Source organism: Hemiscyllium ocellatum, chromosome 20, assembly GCF_020745735.1.
Source record: "Hemiscyllium ocellatum isolate sHemOce1 chromosome 20, sHemOce1.pat.X.cur, whole genome shotgun sequence".
Lineage (NCBI taxonomy): Eukaryota > Metazoa > Chordata > Chondrichthyes > Orectolobiformes > Hemiscylliidae > Hemiscyllium > Hemiscyllium ocellatum.
This window is the reverse complement of record NC_083420.1, coordinates 27,153,670-27,174,857: the sequence shown is the minus strand read 5'-3', so window position 1 is coordinate 27,174,857 and position 21,188 is coordinate 27,153,670. Positions and strand designations below refer to the sequence as shown.

The following is a 21,188-nucleotide window of genomic DNA, read 5'->3' as shown; positions in this document are numbered from 1 at the left end:
ATAACATTAAAGGGAATTGGATAAGTTAGTGGGGGGGGGGGGGCAGGCGAATCAAACTAACAAGTTATTTGGTCACCTAGTAGGAGAGTGTGCTTAGACATGTGAAATGTAAGTGCAATCTAAGTTTGTCGGTTGTTACTAATGACTTGTTGAATGAGGTAGTTAAGTCCCTATTTAATTTTTTCATTTCCTGTTTTCTTTCCTTGAAGGATTTTTTTAACTAAATGCTTAGTGTTTTATTCCTCTGAAGCAGTAGTGTGTATTGACAATTGGATTTGCTTAACACTTTTTATTTCAAGGCAGAAAAACTTTATCTTTATTGTTGCATGTACTACTTAAGCAAAAATAGGCTTTTCTCTGCTTCAGCCTTCACTTGGAGTCGAATGTGTTCTGAAATCTTGTCTCGATATTTTGCATTTGCATTCTTTAATGTAAAAGAGAGGCTCTGGATGACAGTTGGGGGACAGTCAGTTCTTAAATGCTTCTACTTTGACAGAAGCATTGCAACATTAATGTTCTAGAAGATGGTTTAGCAATCTATAGTTTTGCAGCTGTCTTTGAACATGTGATTTCTTGCACCCTTCACTTTCCAATTGTATGACATTGTTGAAAAATGCCAAAAAAGTCAACTTTGCACATAAGCTAGACAGCAAGCTAGTCTATCTTATTGAGTTTATTAATAATTTGTTTGGCTTTATAATAGCATTTTTAAGATTATTTTAGAAAATTTGACTATATTGTAATTGTAATCTTGATAATTAAAAATTTACATGGTCAGTTTGATTCTTGTCAGTTCCTCAGTTCAATTCATAGACAATTATTCAATATTGCTCACAGAATTTACAGATTTACATGATTATTAGGAAAATAATACATGGGATTTGTACCCTTTAGGATAGCTAAATATTTGTTATACTAAGGCAGGCGGACCTTGTGTATTTTTGATATGTCATGAAATGTTTTCTCATGACAAAATCAAATTCTGTGCAAGAAATATTAACAGGTTTTAAATTTGCCTTGGGTTCCCTGTCAATGGATTTAAAGATTTGGATAGTGTCAAGATTCATTTTGAAAGCAAAGTTAACAGGTTTTGCCAATTCCTGAGATGTGCAAACTGGATTTTTACAAACTGAAATTGTGAAATGTAATTATGATCTTACTTGCAAGCATGAGAAAGAAATAAGGCAAATTACAATTTACGTCATTGTTCAAGTGCATGATATTGCTCTACATCCCCACACCCCCACACCCCCATCCCACCCCTTTTCAAGGTGTGCATCTGCTCAGTTTTTAGTTTTCTTGCAACCTCTAATACTTTTGTAAAAATTTTAAGCAGAAACTTAACTTTGGGTTTGCAGATCAGCTACTGTTAGTAAAAGCGCATACCATTTAAACCACATTGCACAGTCATTTCAAAAAATATTTTCAATGTAGCTGCTTCAGTATCCTTGTGCACTAGCTATTGTATGTACAAATCTTTAAGAATACTTCGCGAAATGTACTACTATAGTGGTGCTGCCCAATTGCTTGTTATCACTTACCCTAGTTCCAGGTACATGGCAACAGCATTCAACGATAAATCGTGCACCATCTTGACTTGGACATTTATCAACTTGGACCCAATGTCACTGTATCAGAATGTTTAAGAAAGCAGCAAATGATAACCCTGTCAGCTTGATATCATTATTGTGAAAACTACTGAAGGCTATAATATGGAAAAAGATAAATATACATTTAGAGAAATTAAGTTAATACTATAGAGTCAGCATTGCTTTGTCAAGGGCAGGTCTGATGGATTCTATTGAATTCTTGGACAAGGAGACATAATACTGTGGTATTTGGAATTTCAGAAACCATTTGATTCAATGCCGCATGGAATGTTGGTTAACAAGTTAAGAATGTTTTTATGATGGGTCCTTGGCAGTATTGGTTAGAAGTTGGCTAAAAGGTAGGGAACAGAGGGTGGGTACAAAACAAAAAGTAGTTCTCAGGCTAGAGACAAGTTGAGAGTAGTGTTCCTGGGGATCGGTGTTTCTGATTTGTATGAATGGTTTGAAGATAAATGTTCAGGGCAACATTTCTGAACTTGAAGATGATACTAAGCTAGGGAAAATAGTGAGGATGATATTGAGCAACTTCAGAGGGACACTGATAAATTTGGCCAAATGGGCAGCCACCTGGCAGATGAATATCCATGCAGAGAAATCGTAGAATCCCTACAGTACAGAAACAGGCCATTTGGCCCAACAAGTCCACATTAACCCTCCAAAGAGTAACCCATCCAGACCTATTCCCCTATCCTATTACTGTGCATTTACCCAGCCTAATGCACCAACCTACACATCCCTGAACACGACGGGCAATTTAGCATGGCCAATTTACCTAACCTACACATTGTTGGACTGTGGGAGGAAACTGGAGCACTTTAGGAAAGCCATGCAAACATAGGAACAATGTGCAGACTCCACATAGATAATTGTCCAAGGCTGGAATCAAACACGGGTCCCTGGCGCTTGAGCCACCATGCTGCCATTATGTGAAAAATGTGAGGTAATGCATTTTGATTGAAGAAACATGTAGAAACAATATGAGCTCAATGTTACAACTTTGAGGGTGTGCAGGAGCAGAGACCTCTGGGCTAAAGTGCACAATTTTCTGAAGGTGGCCTGGCTAGTTCAAACTGGCTAGTTGGTAAGAAAGTTTATGAGATCCTTGGGTTTATTAATAAGAAACATAAGAGTATAAAAGCAAGAAAATGGTGATACTTCAAGTATTGGCTTCAGCTCTGGATGCTTTATTTAAGGAAGGATGTTAAAACCATGGAGAGACCGCAAAGCAGACTTATGAGAATGATACTGGGAATGAGATTTTAGATTCAAGGGAAATATTAGAGAAATTGGGTTTATTATCCTTGGAGTAGAGAAGATTAAAGTGAATTTATTGAGGTGTTGAAAATAATGAACAATTTTGACAGAATAAAGAAGCTTATTCTGCTTCCACTGGTTAGGATGTCAGTTACTAGTGGTCACAAATTTAAGATTGTCACAAGCGAACTAAGATAAGGAGACAATGTTTTAAAACTCCGTTGGGATTTGGAATGTGCTGCCTAGGAGAATAGTGGCGATAGATTCTGTTGGAAGTTTCAAATGAGAGCTGCATTATATTTGAAAGAAATGAGGCTCAAGAATCTGACTAGCTGGGCAGCTCTTTCAGGAACTGGTACAGACACAATGGGTCAAATAGCTGCCTTCTGTACTGTAAACGTTTTATTATTATTTTTACTTCTGGGATTCCTTCCTTAGTACAAATATACCCATACTGCTGTTATGTAGTCTGCAGCTAAGCAACTTATGGACATGAAACAGCAACTGGGTATATATGCTCACCTTTCTGGGAATTAATTTAAATTTGTTTAACACAATAACTTGGCTTTTTGTTTTGAAGTATTTTAAGCTTGTTAAAATGTTTAGTTGGGTTGGATGTTTTCTGTAGAGGGATTTGAAATGAAATATCCAACTCACTGGAGGCTGGCAAAATGAAGTTATTAATGTAATAATGCAAGTGCCAATTTAAAAATATAATAATTACAAGTGCTTTTTTTTTTCAGTTTCTGTTTCGGATGAAGGTCGTGCAGAAGTGAATGGACTGAAGGCGTCCCACTTCTTTAGTCTGGCTGAAAGTCTGAATGTTGATGCTAACCCCTTTATTTGGTTGTTCATCAGACCACCCTGGTCTCTGACTGGGAGTTGCTGTAAGGCAGTTGTCTATGATAGTTTAAAGAGCAAATGCCAGTTGCAATCGGTAAGTACGTTTACATATTATGTTTGTAGTTTTATATTATCTTGTTAATTTTATCCATCAGAATTTTTTATAACATGGTGTAATATTTATGAGTGAACATTGCACCAGTTGTTTGTTTTCTTCTTCAAAATCTCCAAACTCTGTTCTCAGTTTTAAAGAAACTTACTTTCATTTTTGTAGAATCCTTCTATATACCTCTTCTTGCTACATGTAAATTTGTTAGATTTAATTTTGTCACAAGAATAATAGGTTTTTGCACCCACTTCAATAGTTATGATCATGGGACTATAACCAGTGATTTCAACCTAGACTTGGTTTGTACATGTAATCCAATACCACAATGACTTTTGATTCACTCAGGGCGAGTAAGAATGCATATTAATTGATTACCTTATCAGTGTATCTCATCCCAAGAATATAACATTAATGCTTAGATACGTTTAATCTTTTCCAAGATGTCCTGAAGTGCTATATAGCCATTAAGTTACTTTTTGAAATTTGTGGGATTTTGAGCTTCTATATTGTTGAAATTTTATGTAGTGTAGGGGAGTACAGCTATACATTTCTTCACACCTATTTAAGTAGCAAATTAAATTTGGTAGAAAGAACCCAATGTGCAAAAGCTATATACAATTGAAATAATCCCTTGGCTTAGAACAGTTTTGCTTCTCTTCATAGAACGTTTTGAATCCATGCACTGAAGTCTTTGTAACAAAGTTGTTTTTTTCCCCAACTCTACTTGTTTTTCATTCTTCTTAGGCAAAGAAGGCATCACTAACTTACTGTTTGGCCAAAGTTCTCAGTCTCTTTGAGGTTTGTATCACTGTAAATAAGCTTGCGACCACACTTAACCCCACTTCCAGTCCTATAATCCTCTTTTAAGATGTTGATATTTCTGCAATTGTATCCTGTGCACGTCCCCAGTTTTCTTTGCTCCATTAATGATAGCTATGTCTTCAACTACTTAGTCCTGAAATTCTGGGACTACTTCTTTAAACTTCTTTGTGTCTCGTCTTTTAAAGATTTCCTTCAAACCTTTCATTGTGACCAGGGTTTTGATCACCTGTCATATCTCTTCGTGGGCTTGGTTTCATTTTTAAGTTTACATCCATGAAATGCTTTAGAGGATCTTGTGACTAGATTGTTATATACTACGCTTTTAAAATTTGACCTGTTAACAAACTGAGTTTTTGTAACAATTTAGGATGAAGAGAAACAGAAACAGGCTGTAATAATGTTTGAAGAGTCTTCCAATTATGGATGCTTATCAAGTTCTTACCACTTATGGGAGACAAGCCGAAAAGAAACAGTAAGTTTTCAGATGTACTGTTTGAAATTTCAGCAATGTTATTATAGCATTCGGGATATAACATTGATTTGTCAGAAATCCTAGTAAAAAATTTAAAGTGACCAACTTCTGAAAAGTCTCATTATGGTCCAGGTGATGAGTCTTGCTTGAGGCCTCCAGTAAGGTGTTAATATCTAGAATGAAGCAGAAAATATTGATTGTAATAGGAGATGGTGTATATTCATGGTCTTTGGTGAACACCCAACTATGAGTAGATTGCTCACTTGTGCTGTTTGAGCTCTAGATTGATCGTCACTGAGCAATACCTGAAGAAGCTGATGTTTGCGCTGGTATCAGTTAAGTCTGCCAGCAGGACAGGCATTCAATCGGGTGCATTCAGCATCAGCCAGTCTCATTATATGGCTAATGTTGATCCTTATTCTCTATGTACCAAGATACTGCTGCATGCTTCCTCTGAGGGCTCTCACTCTGCCTACCTGATGACTTTGTGTTAAAGTGTAGGCATTAAGAAACTGAGAATTTGTGTATCACTGAATGCGAGGCATAGGCTCATGAATAAGGGTCTTCATTTGATCAGTGAGCTTTTATAGATTCTTTGTCTTGGAATCTCCCAACTCATTGCCCTGCAATTTTCATCTCTACTTTATACCACTTGTAGGCTTTGGTTTGGTAACAATCCTGATGTATTTGAATAAATAGATTTCAGAGAATCTTTGCTTTTTATTAAAGTTCATTGATGTGGCATTGCTGGCTCAGTCCAACAATTCTAGCCTAACCCTGATTACCCTTGAGGTGGTTGTAGTGAGATGGTGTTAGTGAGCTACCTTCTTCAATCACTGTAGACTTTGGGATGTAGTTACATCTGCACTGCTGTTAGGAAGGGAATTCCAGGATTTTTAACTCTGATGTGGTAAAGGAATGGCATTTTCATTGTGGTGATACTGTGGTATTAAGTGGTGTCTTTTGTCCTAGCTTCTTTTAGAGAAAGATTGGGGTATAGTGTTGAGCAGCCTATGAGAAGACAAACAACATGAGACTTCAGGATTTTTAAACGTTGGAACAAGAGGAGCAGCCAGAGAGGCTGTGGTCAAGTTCTCACAGATGCAGGATTTTTTGTTTAGACAGAGCATCTCGCATTCATCTTTTAAAATAAGACGTTAGGGTCTAGGTTACTATCTTAATATATTTTAAGGAGGTCTGTTCTGGTCCATAACATAGTATGAAAGTTTCTTGCCTTTTACGTTTTAGGTGGCTGATCCTGGTAGGCATCTTCAGAACCTTAGGAAACTCAGGGATTTCGCAACTAAAGGATGCTGGGAAGCACAGGTATGGGCACTAGGTGCAATAACTTAATTTCTTTTTCCTAAACTGGCCAGGCTCTTCAATTGGCAAGTCAATTTTCAAATTTTACCTCCTGACGTCTAAGGCAGTATTGATGTTGATGAACACTTCAGACATTGTTTTGGTTGCAGTATTATTTTTTACAGTTCACAATCTCTAACAAATAAATATGAAACCCTATTGGCTCATTGCATTTCGTTCAGTTGTGTAGGAAGTAAGGACAGTTTTAATACCCATGTGCTTGGCTTTTTGTCCATATCTCAAAGTGGTGATGAGCCTCCTGTCTTTTTAGTGTAAGTCAAATAGGTTTGAAAACCTTTTGGTATTCTGGTATGGTTTCTCAAAGGATACAGAATGTATGGGTGGCTGAATTGTAATGTGGTGTATGGAATTTCAAAGCTTTTAGCTTACTTCATGCCAGATATAATTCCCATTCAAAGAGGATATTCAGTTAGCAAGTTAGGCAATGCTGGAAAACTTTAAACACTAGAATAGTATAATTCTAGAAATATCCATTTGAAGTGTAAACCACGGCTAGTGTCATGACCAAAGATTAGAATCTGGAAGTAATATAGATATTTTTAATTTGTAATTCCATAAATATATATTTCAAGAGGGCTAATAGAGCCAAAAATAGCTCTGGAATAAATTAAGTGGTTGTTTACAGAGAAAATCACACCAAAATGTGTGGAGGGACCTTCAAATATCTTAAAATGGAAAGAAACACATCAAAGCAGACTGGATTGTGATTTCTTGTGACTATGTTGATTGCTGACCACCTTTACACAACAACAAGCAAACACCTGTGGATTGAGCCAAACTGAAGAAAAACTTTCTTTTATCTGTTTTGGTTTAAAAAACTAATTTCGACTCGACCAGAGTGTTAGTGGGACTGAGGTTTTCATGTGCGCCAAAAGGCCATGGTACCTAGGCAATGTGCACTAGACAATGTTAATTGTCTAAAAAGGTTAAGGTCAAGAAAAACCCTCCTAACAACAAAATCAGTCACACCTGTGGATAAAGTGACTGTCATTCTGAGTACTAGCAGTTTCAATGAAAAGTGCAGGAGGTCTTGTCATTGGCAGTATCAGGCATGCCTAAAATTAAAGTGTCAACCTGGTGAAGCAACAAAACAGGACTACTTCTGTGCCAAGCAGCAAATGACAAACTGAGCTAAATGATTTCACAACCAAAGTATCCCACTGTCACCTCTTTGCTCTCACACTCCCAGCCAAAGGCCTTCTCCAGCCTCTCTGCCTCCTCAATACTACCTATCCTTCCTTATAGTTTTGTGATATCATGCAACTAACCAGGTATTGTCAGTGGAAGGGATGAAGCCTAACTTTTTATTGGCGTTCTTAGCTCGCATCAACGTAGCCAGGACAGGAATTCAATATTATTCAATACATTTAAATAGGGAATCAAGCAACAATATGCTATTTTCACATAGCATATGGAAGATCTGTGTATCTCAAGCAATTTCAAGAATTTCTTATTCAATTGTGAATGTACTACCACTGAAGAGTTTTGTTCAGTTTGTAAATAGCAGTAAGCATTTACAGCTTCACCATTTCTACAACAAAATATGGTCCATTAAGTTCTCTCTTAACTAAATAAGTTCCCTCTTTTTCATGAGATCCATTCTTGTTCTCGAGACACAGGTATTGGGAATTTACATTTTGATAGTGACTCCATATTAAAAGTACCCCACTGGCATAAAATATGTTGAGAAGTCCAGTTCTTCAAAAACTCTATACAGGTCTTCCTTTTTCAAAATAAAATGTTATACTGGATGTAAGTTTGCTCATGATCTTCCTTATCTGTGTGTAAGGATACTAATGAGACAGGGTCATGTTGTTTTGTGGCTAATTGGTGTTCATGTATCCTGGTGGCTAGTTTTCTGCCTGTTTGTCCAGTATAGTGTTTGTTACAGTTCTTGCACGGTATTTTGTAAATGATATTAGTTTTGCTTGTTGCCTGTATAGGGTCTTTCACGTTCATTAGCTGCTGTTCATTAGCATCAACTAGCCACAAAACGACATGACTCTCTCTCACTAGTATCCTCACATCCAGATAAGGAAGGACACCAGTTCAACTGGGACAAGACATCCATCCTAGGACAAGCCAAACAGAGAGACACACGAGAATTCCTAGGAGCATGGCACTCCAACTGGAACTCTACCAACAAACACGTCGAGTTAGACCCTGACTACCACCCCCGGAGGAAAAGAACAGGAAATGGCATCACCAACCCAAAGAAACCCAAACATATAAACAGAAAGTAGGAATCATGTACAGTGCTTCGGCCGGAGGCCCACTGAAGATGTTACCTAGTAGGGTGATGAAACGTCTGGAAATGAACCTTCCAGCTCAGCGAGCAAACCTACATCCAGAACCTCAACCTGAGCTACAAATTTTCTCAAAGCTTGCTAAAATGTTAAACTATTATACCAGCTTTGCAATTAATACAAGACTGAAATGAAAATTGTAATTGCTATTCTAGAATATTGTACTTTGTTAAAACAAGATTGAAGTCACTTTAGACACAATAATGATTTAAGAGTCTTTTATTTTCCTCAGTAAATACTTGCAGGGACTTCGGGTACTTTATTTGGTTTCTACTTTCTAGAAGTTATTTATCCTATCGTATAGGTTTTTCTATATCAAACAATATAGTCCACCCAGAATAACAACCAAATACATTATTCCAGACCTTTGACCAGACAGCGTTTCCCTTCATGTTCTAGGCACTTTTTTCAGTGAATTCTGTATTTATTTCTGATCATTGTGAAACTGTAAAACTGTAGGTCCATTATCTACTCAGCACTTCAGAATGCCTCTAAAATCTTTTCCTCGTGAATCAAATAACTAGGTATTTAAAGTATATCTTCAATGAAGTAGAACATAATGTTTTTTACCCATGTCAGTGTCAATTCAAAGGTTCTAAAGTGACAGCCAAACACCTTTTTTGAAGACTAATTAAATTCAGTTTGGACATCTGTCTCTACCAATGCTACAATGTAATATAAATCAGGCTTATGAGGCATACCATATTTTGTAAACTCCAAAAGACAGGGCCCAACAAAACACTTGCATTTAATTGAATTGAACTTATTGTCACGTGTACAGAGGCACAGTAAAGAGCTTTGTCTTGTGAGCAATACGGGCAGATCACAGAGTTAAGTAGCATAGATAAGTAAACAGCGGCAAAAACAAAGGCACAGGCGAATGTTAAGAGTTTGAGTCCACTCAGTATTCTAACAACAGTAGGATAGAAACTGTTTTGAAACCGGCTGGTGCATGTGTTCAGGCTTCAGTCCCTTCTCCCCGATGGTAGTGGTTGTAGAAAAACATTGCCAGGGTGGGATGGATCTTTGAGAATGCTGGTGACCTTTCCTTGACAGCGGGTATTTACGTGACCAAATATTTTGGAGCACTTGACATAAATTGCCTGTGGAGGGCAAACTAATAGAACAATTTATTCATAAGAAATAGGAGCAGCAATATTCTGACTGATCCTTCGAGTCTGCTCTGTCATTCAATAATCTTATGATTGCTCTGATTTTAGTCTTAGCTTCACTTCTCTGCTCGCACCCCCAAAAGAAATGTCAGTTCCCTCATCAATCAAAATATGTATAACTCACTCTTGAATATATTTATGACCTCACCTTCAGTGCTATCTTTGGAAAATAATTTTAAAGATTAACAATAGTGTGATGACAAATTATTCATCAAATTCGGTTCTGAACTCCAATGAGATTCGGTCCAAACTCCAATAAGAATAGGCCTTCCTCAAGGCAACCTCTTCTTCATTCAAGCAATCAACCGAAAGAACCTTCTTTGGACTACTTCCAATGCAGGTTTTTCCTTTAAATAAAGGTATCCAAAACTGTAAGCAGTACTTAAGATCTCACCAATACCCTGTTACAATTATAGGCATAGAACCATATAGTGTGGAAACAGACCCTTTGGTCCAACTAGTCCACACAGGCCATGTTCCCAAATTAAGCTAGTCCCACCTGGCTGCATTTGTCCTATATTCCTCCAAATCTTTTGTATTGAAGAAATTATCTAAACATCTGTTAAACATTGTTACTGTCCATGCATCCACCATATCTTCTGATGGTTCATTCCACATACTAACTCCTCAGTTTGGGGGTAAAACAAAAGTTGTCCCCAAATGTCTTTTTAAATCTTTTTCCTGTCACCTTAAAAATGTGCCATCTAGTTTTGAAAGGATCTTTGCTATTGATCTTACCTATACCCATCATAATTGCATAAACTTGTAAGGTGACCCCTCAACCTCCTATGGTAGTCACAGTCCATCCATCCCCTCCTTATAATGCAAAACCCTCCATTCCTCACAAGATCCTGGTGAATCCTTTCTGAACCTTCTCCAGTTTAATAATAATCTTCATATCGCAGGATGATCAGAACTATACACAGTACTCCAGAACAGGCCTCTCCAACCATTGATGTCAACTAGCCACAAAATGACATGACCCAATCTCACTAGTATCCTTGCAAACACATGAGGAAGGACACCACTTCGACTGGGACAACACAGGTTAAGCTAGACAGATACTCGCAAGAATTCCTAAAAGCATGGCATTCAACCAGAACTTTATCAACAAACACATTGACTTGGATCCCATTTCCCACCCCTGAGCAGAGCAGAGCGGGGTGGGGGGGTGTCAAGAAATGGTGTCACCACAGGAAATGACATCACCAACCCAAGGAAACCTAAACACATAAATAAAAAGAGGGCCATGCCACCAGTGCTTCATCCGGAGGCTCCCTGATGATGTTACCTAGTATGGTAACAAAACATCTGAAAACGAACCTTCCAGCTCAATGAACAAACCTGTGTCCTGAATTTAGTATACAATTGGCAATCTCGCCCAGAATCACACATGATCTAATTTTTCTAATTAGTCTACTATGTGGAACCTTAGCAAAGTCTTTACTAAAGTTATAGCAAGAATCCCATTTTTTTTTGTACTCAAGGTGGTGTGGTGATTACAGATCAGCCATTTCCATTCTAGGGCATCTCTGCAGCAATGTAGTAGCCCAATCATCTTCATTGTTGATCATCAATGACCTTCCCTCCATCAGTTCAGAAATGGTGATATGCCATAAACCATCCATGACAATGTTCACAATTCACAACATCTCTCATACCAATGCAGTTCACATCCAATTACAGCAGAACCTTGACAGGATTCAGGCTTTGGCTGAAAAGTGGAGGTAATGTGTTGCCACACAAATGCCAGGCAATGACCATCTCCCAAAAACAAAATTGCTGTCTGGTACAGTTCAGACAACTCTGACCAGAATGTTATGAATGAATTTGCCCAGGTGTTCCACGTTACCAAAGCAGTCAAATGAATGTGTACACACATCAGTACTGAAGCAAAACAATCCCACTTTATTAAGAACAAAATTACAATAATCTTTAATACTATGCATTCTATCCCTAATTGGTCCCTTAAGGTTACAATACTTCTGAGTCTTTTGTAAACTTATGCGGTTGCGCTCTCTGTGGCTCTCTTTGGGTCTACAAAGCTGCTTTCTTGCTTTCATTCTTGCCACGCTGGCCTCCTTGGAGGGCCTCCAATGATTCCAAAGATAAAGAGCAGTTCCGAAAGAGGTCTGCAGGTGAACCCTATTTTTATACGTTTTGGATGGTTTTCTGGTATTTCCTATAGTTTTGTCACATCAGGGAGATACACTTAATAGATGACATGCTAGGACTCAGTAGCTTTTCTGGCCTCGCCTTTGTTTAGTGGATAAGTTGTTGGGGCATGTCTGTCCAGAATAACTGTTACCTATTTGCATTATGCTAATGTCATTAGCACCTGGCTGCTGTGTTTACACTATGGCTGGTGTTGTGGGTATTGTGAGCTGAGTTTTACTTGGCCAATGTATCCAGAATCCTTTGCTGTTTGGCCAAGTTAGCAGTCTATAAGTGTTTTAGAAGCCAGGAGACTGCTACAGAATCTAACAATTATCCTTTGACATTCAATGATATCACCATCACCAAATCCCCCATTGACTTTGACCAGGAATTGAACTGGACAAGCTGTATAAATACTGTGGCTACAAGACCAAGTCAAGCATCTCACAGTGGATATCTACATCCTTAATTCCCCATATGGTTAAGTGCAGCCCCTGCAGCACGACAGAGTCTTGATACCATCTGGGAGAAAGCAAGAGCTTTGACTGGTACCGCTTCCACAGGCATCCAGTTCTTCCACCTACACCGCTCATCATTTCGACTTGGAAATATACTCCTTCTGTACCATTGCCCAAAATCCTGAAATATCCCCCGAACCGCATTCTAAGTTTACCTACATGGACTGCACTGGTTTAGATTCATAGAACCCCTACAGTGTGGAAATAGACCGTTTGGTCCAACAAGTCAACACCGACCCTCCGAAGAGTAACTCACCCAGACCCATTCCCCCACCCTATTACTCTACATTTACCCCAGACTAATTTACACATCCCTGAACACAATGGGCAATTTAGCATAGCCAGTTCACCTAAATTGCACATCTTTGGATCACGGGAGGAAGCCCCCGCAGACGCTGTGAAGATGTGCAAACTCCAAAAAGACAGTCGCCCAAAGCTGGGATCAAACACTGGTCCCTGACAGCTTGAGGCAGCAATGCTAACCTCTGAGTAATGGCTCAAGAGTGAGACCCCATCTCATGAATTAAAAAAAATAGCGAAACAGGACAGCAAAACAAAGACTACTCCCCCTGAAAGCTTGAATTCTGTCACTGTCAAAAGGAATTGCAAACAAGATACAAAACTAAGAATCTTGAAATTGACAGCTTAACTGCCAATGTCAACACTACTGGTAATGTCCACTACAACATTCAACTGTCCATTCATAAGCAATTCAGACTGATCCATAATTCACTTTTATAAATTTTGATACCTTTTTTGAATTTCCCTCTTCAAAATTGTCTATCTTGTTACTAATTCTTCTTGTGTGGTAATTAATAAACTGAACTCTAAGCCTGGTAAATTGGCTCCATCTAAAAATTGCTCATTTGGCTCTGGGAGAAAGGTATCCACAGGGAAAGGATCTGCTTTTAAATTAGCCTGGTTGTGATTAGCCAAGGGGCAGCTGAGTAAAGAAGTTAAGCCAGTTCATCCATCCTCACTTGGGAGCTTATCAACTGGAGCAATAACAAATTGGGGTCTGAGCGCAAGACTGGCAAGTTCGACCACAAAAACACCATTTCTTTAACCACCTGTACTTTTGTTTAATGCTGCAAGCTGCTCCTGAAAGTGGTTTACAGTCCATGAAATTCAGATTCTTGGGTGGATATAGAAGTGACAACATCCCATTCATTTTGTTAGTATTTGGGTGGAGTTGATAACCTTCTTGGGACAGCATGAGTCTTTAGCTGCTAAATTCACTCAACAGAAGGATGATGGAAAGTAAGAAAATGTTATGGTGTTCAATTAATTAAGGATGTCATGAGTATAGTAGTGATCTTTGATCGAACTTGAAAGATCATGGTTGAGTAGAGAGAAATCATATATTCATAAGCATTCACTTGTGTGGAAGTAGATTATAGGCCTCCATACACTCTCACTATATGACAGAGGAGAAACAAATGGGGCATTAGACATATACTGCAATAATCTTGAGTGACCTGAGTCTCTCTAGATTGGGAGAAACATAATCTTTGAGTTCATTAGGTACAGGACTTGCTCCTCTGGTATGAACGGGTATCTGGTTAAATGCAGCTGATCCAAAAGGGAAGGTAGAACTTAATGCCTATGTTGATTTTTGATGTTGATGTCTAACTGTCAGTTGGATGCTAACTGGGAGGGTTGTATAAACAGTAGAATGTTAAATTAGGTCTACTCCTGTTGTGGAGCCCTCAATTCTTTCCCTGGTGGGGTCAAGTGACTTATTTGTGTTAATTTATCATACCTGAAAATGTGTTGCTGGTTAAAGCGCAGCAGGTCAGGCAGCATCCAAGGAACAGGAAATTCGACGTTTCGGGCCAGAGCCCTTCATCAGGAATCCTGATGAAGGGCTCTGGCCCGAAACGTCGAATTTCCTGTTCCTTGGATGCTGCCTGACCTGCTGTGCTTTAACCAGCAACACATTTTCAGCTCTGATCTCCAGCATCTGCAGACCTCACTTTTTACTTTAATTTATCATACATCTGGTAGAGTTTGGCCTGCCTCTGGCTTCTTGTCCGAGCAGCTGCATTTAAAATAAATTGAAGTATATATCTTATGCTTGCAAAACCTAAACTCAAACATAGATTTGATTTTAACAAAATAAAAATTGTTGTTTCAGATATCATTAGCAAAAGCCTGCGGAAGTGCCAATCTGTTGGGTATGACATCTGTAGCTACGAAAGAGTTTGTTGTTCAAGTTTTTCAGTCTTCCCAGCCTTCTTACAAACAGAAAATGTTCAAAGTACAAAAGGGCATGAATGACACAATGAGGTAAATGTGTAAATTTTTAAAATCCATTGAAATTTATTGATGGGAACTTGTGTGAAGAATGAAGCCTGAAACCTGCTCTGAGTAGCTCAGTACTTGACCGTATCTGAGCACTGAATCTTAAAGGGATCTACAGGTTTTGACGGGGTTGCTGGACAGAATTTATGCCAGGGATATAGGGGTTAAATTGAGGATAAGTTGCACTAACTTGGATTGTGTTCTTTTGAGTTTGGAAGATTAAATGCAGAACTACATGAAATATTCATAATAGGAAAGGTCCTTCAACCAAACCTGGACACTGAGGACCCTCCAACCACAAGGGATGAATACAGATTTCTCCAGCTTCCTCATTTCCCCTCCCCCCACCTTTTCTCAGTCCCAGCCGTCAGACTCAGCACCGCCTTCTTGACCTGCAATCTTCTTCACGACCTCTCCGCCCCCACCCCCTCTCCGGCTATCACCCTCACCTTAACCTCCTTCCACCTATCGCATTCCCAGTGCCCCTCCCCCAAGTCCCTCCTCCCTACCTTTTATCTTAGCCTGCTTGGCACACCCTCCTCATTCCTGAAGAAGGGCTTATGCCCGAAACGTCGATTCTCCTGCTCCTTTGATGCTGCCTGACCTGCTGCGCTTTTCCAGCAACACATTTTTAAGCACTGAGGTGTTTCTGTTGCAATGAGAACAAAGAATGAATTTGTGATATTCGTGAATTTGCATGTCCCTGAACTGTTTAAATGAATTCAATAGAGTAGTGAAAGAGAGGGTATACTGTCTGGAATTCAGAACATGAGTTTGTTTTGGGTCATGATCTTGAAATTAGCACTAGACCAGTCAGGAGTGAAGCCAAAGAAGCAATCTTCCACCTAAATGGGTGATGTGCATTGTGTTTGTGAGGTTTTTCTGGCAAACCTAAAGCAAGCTGGCCAACTTGAACTTTCAAGGCACTGTGGCTTTTTCAGCACTGTCAACTGGTGGTTAATAAAGGTGGTTGATATGAATTGACCAAAAAAGTTTACATTGATTGATAGAGAAACTAATGGTCAGGAATTTATAACTTCTAAATGCACTTTTGAAATGTCTTATGCTTAATGGAAATTTCTGCATATGGAAAAAATTAACCCCTGAATACTCTGGATATAAGCTGTTATGATTTATTGGGTAGCTGATGGGAGGTCCACATATGGGGTGCGAATCTCAATCTCTCTCTCGCTCTCTCTCTCTTGCTCTCGCTCTCGCGCTCGCTCTCTCTCTCACTCTCGCTCTCTCTCTCTGTGAATAGCTGTTGTATAAATAGAAGCATTCAGGAACAAATGATTTTAAAATTCTACTGAAATGGCTGTGGTCTAACTGGTAGCGTTCCGTTTCTGCAGATATATTCTAATTGATTGGTTAGTAGAGGTGACCAGCATGAAGGATTTTTCCAGCTTGTGCCTGCATGTCACAGTGGCAAATGTGGATCGGTATCTGATGCTGCGCTGTGTACCCAGGGGCCAACTACAGCTATTGGGGATTGCTTGTATGGTTATTTGCACAAGGTGAGTTTGAATCAAAAAGACTTTAGTTCTGTTCTTCTGTCTAAAACCAGTGCATTTTGGACTATTTGATTTGAAGTCTTACTGATTATCATCTTTATCTGGGTAATTTTTGTAGGTTTATTAGTAAAGAGATCCTGACAATTCGTGAAGCTGTTTGGCTTACAGATAACACATACAAATATGAGGATCTAGTACGAATGATGGGAGAGATAATTTCTGCACTTCGAGGAAAAATTAAAGTAAGTTATTAGAATGGTCCAGTGGCATTTTCTTGCAATGGAAAATATGTATTTGCCAGAAGAAGTAGTGGAGCCTGTACAATTACAACATTTTAAAAGGCACCTGGTTGAGTATATGAATAGGAAGGATTGAGAGGGATATGAATCAAATGATGGCACATGGGACTAGATTAATTTAGGATATCTGGTTGGCATGGACAAGTTGGACTGAAGGATCAATAATGATTCAATAAAGCAAGTTGGGCATTGCAATTAATTAAAACGGAATAATCTTCATTTAAGTATCACAGTTTCCAAGTTTACGCTAAATACTAGTCTATTTGTCACTGACTTCCAAAGGACCTAGTCTCCCAAAGGAATAACAGCACATCCTTAATCTCCACGATATAAATGATATCAGAGAGAAATGCTGTGACACAACTGGGGTAGACATGCTACGCAATTACTTTCTTGTGGGAGCGGGAGAGGAATGTTTTTAAAAACAAAAGTAGAGTCACCAAGAAAAGGTGCCAGTCTTGAAATTAAGCTGCTTCACTTTTAACTTCCATCAAACTTTATTGCTGATCTCTAAAACAAATATAAATTCCTATATCTCAAGTTGTGGTGAGCTACTTTTAAACTTAATGTTATGAACTGTCCACGAGTACATTGGAGGATAGCAGAATGTTAATTCAACTGATGAAGGAGCACTAACCTTGTGTCTAAGTCAGCATATTAGCTATCTTGTTTGTGAAAATATTGCAGCATTTCTAGAGAAAGAAGCCTGACATTTCAAGTCCTTGAGCCTTTTTTGAGAATAGTTCTAGCATTTTTTAATTTTCTCACATACCTGAATTTTTGATTTGTATCAGGATATTGTGTGACTTGTAGGAGTTCAAGTTTAATAGTGGTTAAATGGTTAAACCTGCAGTTGAGTGAAAATGACATCCAATGTCAATTTTCTTGCTGTTGCATTATTTGGACAGCTTTGATGCAAAAAGAGAGGAAGCGGGTGCCAGACATAGTCCTCTTACAAATAGAGTTGCCAAGAAGTAAACAACCAATTTTCTCTCTCCAACTCACAGGAGCTGGCAAGTTATGTGTAGTCATTGAAAGTTTGTAAACTCTATTTTCCTTGTTTGACTTATGTTTGCAAAAAAATGTTAATTCTTGTGTTAAACAGTAAGGCATTGTTGATGTAGTTTTTTTTTTGGTTTTGCAGATACCCACCATTTTAGACTACGCAGAAGTACTACTGGCAGTAGCTCCACCAGAAAGACGTACCAAGCACCTTTTTAACTACATCTGTGAACTTTCGTTACTGTATATAGACCTCTCTGTTTATTCCCCTGCAATGACAGCAGCAGCTGCCTTACTATTAGCACGAATACTTCACAAACAAGGTTTGTATGCTAGTATGTAGTGGTATAGGAGGTCATGTTACGGCTGTACAGGACATTGGCACTTTTGGAATATTGCATGCAATTCTGGTCTCCTATAGGAAAGATGTTGTAAAACTTGAAAGGGTTCAGAAAATATTTACAAGTATGTTGCCAGGGTTGGAGGATCTGAGCTACAGGGAGAGGCTGAACAGGCTGGGGCTGTTTTCCCTGGAGTGTTGGAGGCTGAGGGGTGACCTTTATAGAGGTTTACAAAATTATGACGGGCATGAATAGGATAAATAGACAAAGTCTTTTCCCTGGGGTCGGGGAGTCCAGAACGAGAGGGCATAGGTTTAGGGTGAGAGGGGAAAGATATAAAAGAGACCTAAGGGGCAACTTTTTCACGGATGGGGTGGTACGTGTATGGAATGAGCTACCAGAGGATGTGGTGGAGGCTAGTACAATTGCAACATTTAAGAGGTATTTGGATGGGTATATGAATAGGAAGGGTTTGGAGGGATATGGGCCGGGTGCTGGCAGGTGGGACTAGATTGGGTTGGGATATCTGGTCAGCATGGACGGGTTGGACCGAAGGGTCTGTTTCCATGCTGTACATCTCTATGACTCTACTCTATGCAGAAATTGCACAATTAATCTGTTACCAACAAAATTCACGAAAATAGTGACCCATGCAGATATTTTTGGTTAATTGGTATATGGTCTACCTATTTAATTTCTTTAACAAGAATTTAAAAATGTGATTGGAATGTAATAAATAAATGTGGCCCGTATACAGAAGTCTGATTGAACTGGGAGAGAATGGCAGTAATTGTCTAGAGATGAAAAAGATATGGATTCTTGTCTACAAAGTAGGTAGGCAGAACCGGATGCTGTGGAAGTATGTAGGTCTTGCTGTAGTAAATACAGTAGTGTTGATTAGCCAAAACAGTCTGTTTTTCACAACTCTGTGTCAATTCTCAACTAATGTAAACCCTGCCCAACTGTTAAGTTTTTTTCATTCTTGTAAAACTCACTCTTGTAACTTGGTATGTGTAACTTGGACTATCCTTGCCACCAAATATTAAATAAGCCACCTTTTGCTGCACTTCAGTCTAATGCCACATTTCTCGTAACAAAAAAAATTATAGTAGAGCAAATAGACAATAGGTGCAGGAGTAGGCCATTCAGACTTTTGAGCCAACACCACCATTCATTATGATCATGGCTGATCATCCACAATCAGTATCCTGTTCCTGCTTATCCCTCGATTCCACTATCCTAAAGAGCTCTATCCATCTCTTTCTGGGCAGAGCATTCCATATAACCACCACTCTCTGGGTGAAGAAGTTTCTCCTCAACTCTGTTCTAAATGGCCTACCCCTTATTTTTAAACTGTGACCTTTGTTTCTGGACTCACCCATAAGCAGAAACATGCTTCCTGCCTCCAGAGTATGCAATCCTTTAGTAATCTTGGATATCTCAATCAGATCCCCACTTATCCTTATAAACTCCAGTGTGTACAAACCCAGTCGCTCCAATCTTTCAACATATGATAGTCCCACCATTCGAAGAATTGACCTCGTGAACCTACGCTGCACTCCCTCAATAGCCAGAACGTCCTCCCTCAAATTTGGAGACCAAAGCTGCACACAATACTCCAGGCGCGGTCTCACCAGGGCCCTGAACAGCTGCAGAGGGACCTCAATTCCCCTTATTATGAAGGCCAGCATGCCATTAGCTTTCTTCACTGCCTGCTGCACATGCATGCTTGTTTTCATTGACTGATGTACAAGAACACCTAGATCTCATTGTACTTCCCCCTTTACCTAACTTGACTCCATTTGGATAGTAATCTGCCTTCCTGGTCTTGCCACCAAAGTGGATAACCACACATTTATCCACATTAAACTGCATCTGCATTGCATCTGTCCACTCAGCTAGCCTGTCCAAGTCGCCCTGTATTCTCATGACATCCTCCTCACATTTCACCCTGTCACCGAGCTTTGTCATCTGCAAATTTGCTAATATTACTTTTAATACTTTCATCTGTCATTAATGTATATTGTAAACAGCTGCAGTCCCAGCACCGAACTTTGTGGTACCCCACTGGTCACTGCCTGCCATTCCAAAAGCGACCCGTTTATCACGGTTTCCTGTCAGTCAGCCAATTTTCAATCCAATTGAGTATTTTGCCCCCAATACCATGTCCCCTAATTTTGCTCACTAACCTCCTATGTGGGACTTTATCAAAGACCTTCTGAAAGTCCAGATGCACTACATCCACTGGCTCTTCCATTCCATCTTCATAGTTACATACTCAAAAAATTCCAGAAGATTAGTCAAGCACGATTTCACCTTCGTAAATCCATGCTGACTCTGACCTATCCTGTTACTGCTATCCAAATGAGTCATAATTTCATTTTTTATAATTGACTCCAGCATCTTACCCACCACTAACATCAGGCTAACCAGTCTATAATTCCCTGTTTTTTTTTCTCTCTCTCCCCTTCTTGAAAAGTGGGACCTTAGCCACCCTCCAATCTGCAGGAACTGATCCTTTCTATTTATCAATACCACTTTGTTTAGCAACCTGCTCTAAATGCTGTGTGGGCTAGGTTACTTATCTAATGGATATCATGATTTGGAGATGCTAGTATTGGACTGGGGTGTACAAAGTTAAAAATCTCACAACACCAGGTTATAGTCCAATAGGTTTAATCACCTGATGAAGGAGCGACGCTCCGAAAGCTAGTTGCTTCCAATTAAACCTGTTGGACTATAACCTGGTGTTGTGTGATTTTTAACTTTATCTAATGGAAACAGTCATTTTCTCCAGTGCTTACTGCATTTTGATCTTTTATCCTATCCATACCTCTGCTGTCACTTTTTTACTGACACCTTTGTTAGCTTTCATTAATTATCTGGCCTTTCCCTGCACTTCACAAGCATATAGTCTTTATGCTTAACAAGACCCAAACTGTCCCTTATTTTCAAAGTGATTTTTGGGTTCCCTTTTATCTCCTCTGCCTTTGCATATCAGATACTTTTTTGTTGTTGTTGTTTCTGCTTATTCTCCATATCCCTCATCCAAGGTAGTGTGGCTTTTGGTTTTCAGTTTCTT

At 39.1% G+C, this 21,188-nt stretch overlaps 1 protein-coding gene across 1 annotated transcript in view; it reads left to right on the top strand.

Moving 5' to 3' along the window:
• ccnf (cyclin F) overlaps positions 1–21,188 on the top strand; it is a 60,931-nt gene that overhangs the window by 21,168 nt on the left and 18,575 nt on the right. Inside the window, exons 5-12 of the mRNA XM_060840235.1 lie at positions 3,608–3,801; positions 4,561–4,614; positions 5,006–5,110; positions 6,359–6,436; positions 14,784–14,935; positions 16,303–16,467; positions 16,583–16,706; positions 17,908–18,088. Coding sequence (XP_060696218.1) covers positions 3,608–3,801; positions 4,561–4,614; positions 5,006–5,110; positions 6,359–6,436; positions 14,784–14,935; positions 16,303–16,467; positions 16,583–16,706; positions 17,908–18,088 — 1,053 coding nt within the window. The remainder of the gene's footprint in view (positions 1–3,607; positions 3,802–4,560; positions 4,615–5,005; positions 5,111–6,358; positions 6,437–14,783; positions 14,936–16,302; positions 16,468–16,582; positions 16,707–17,907; positions 18,089–21,188) is intronic.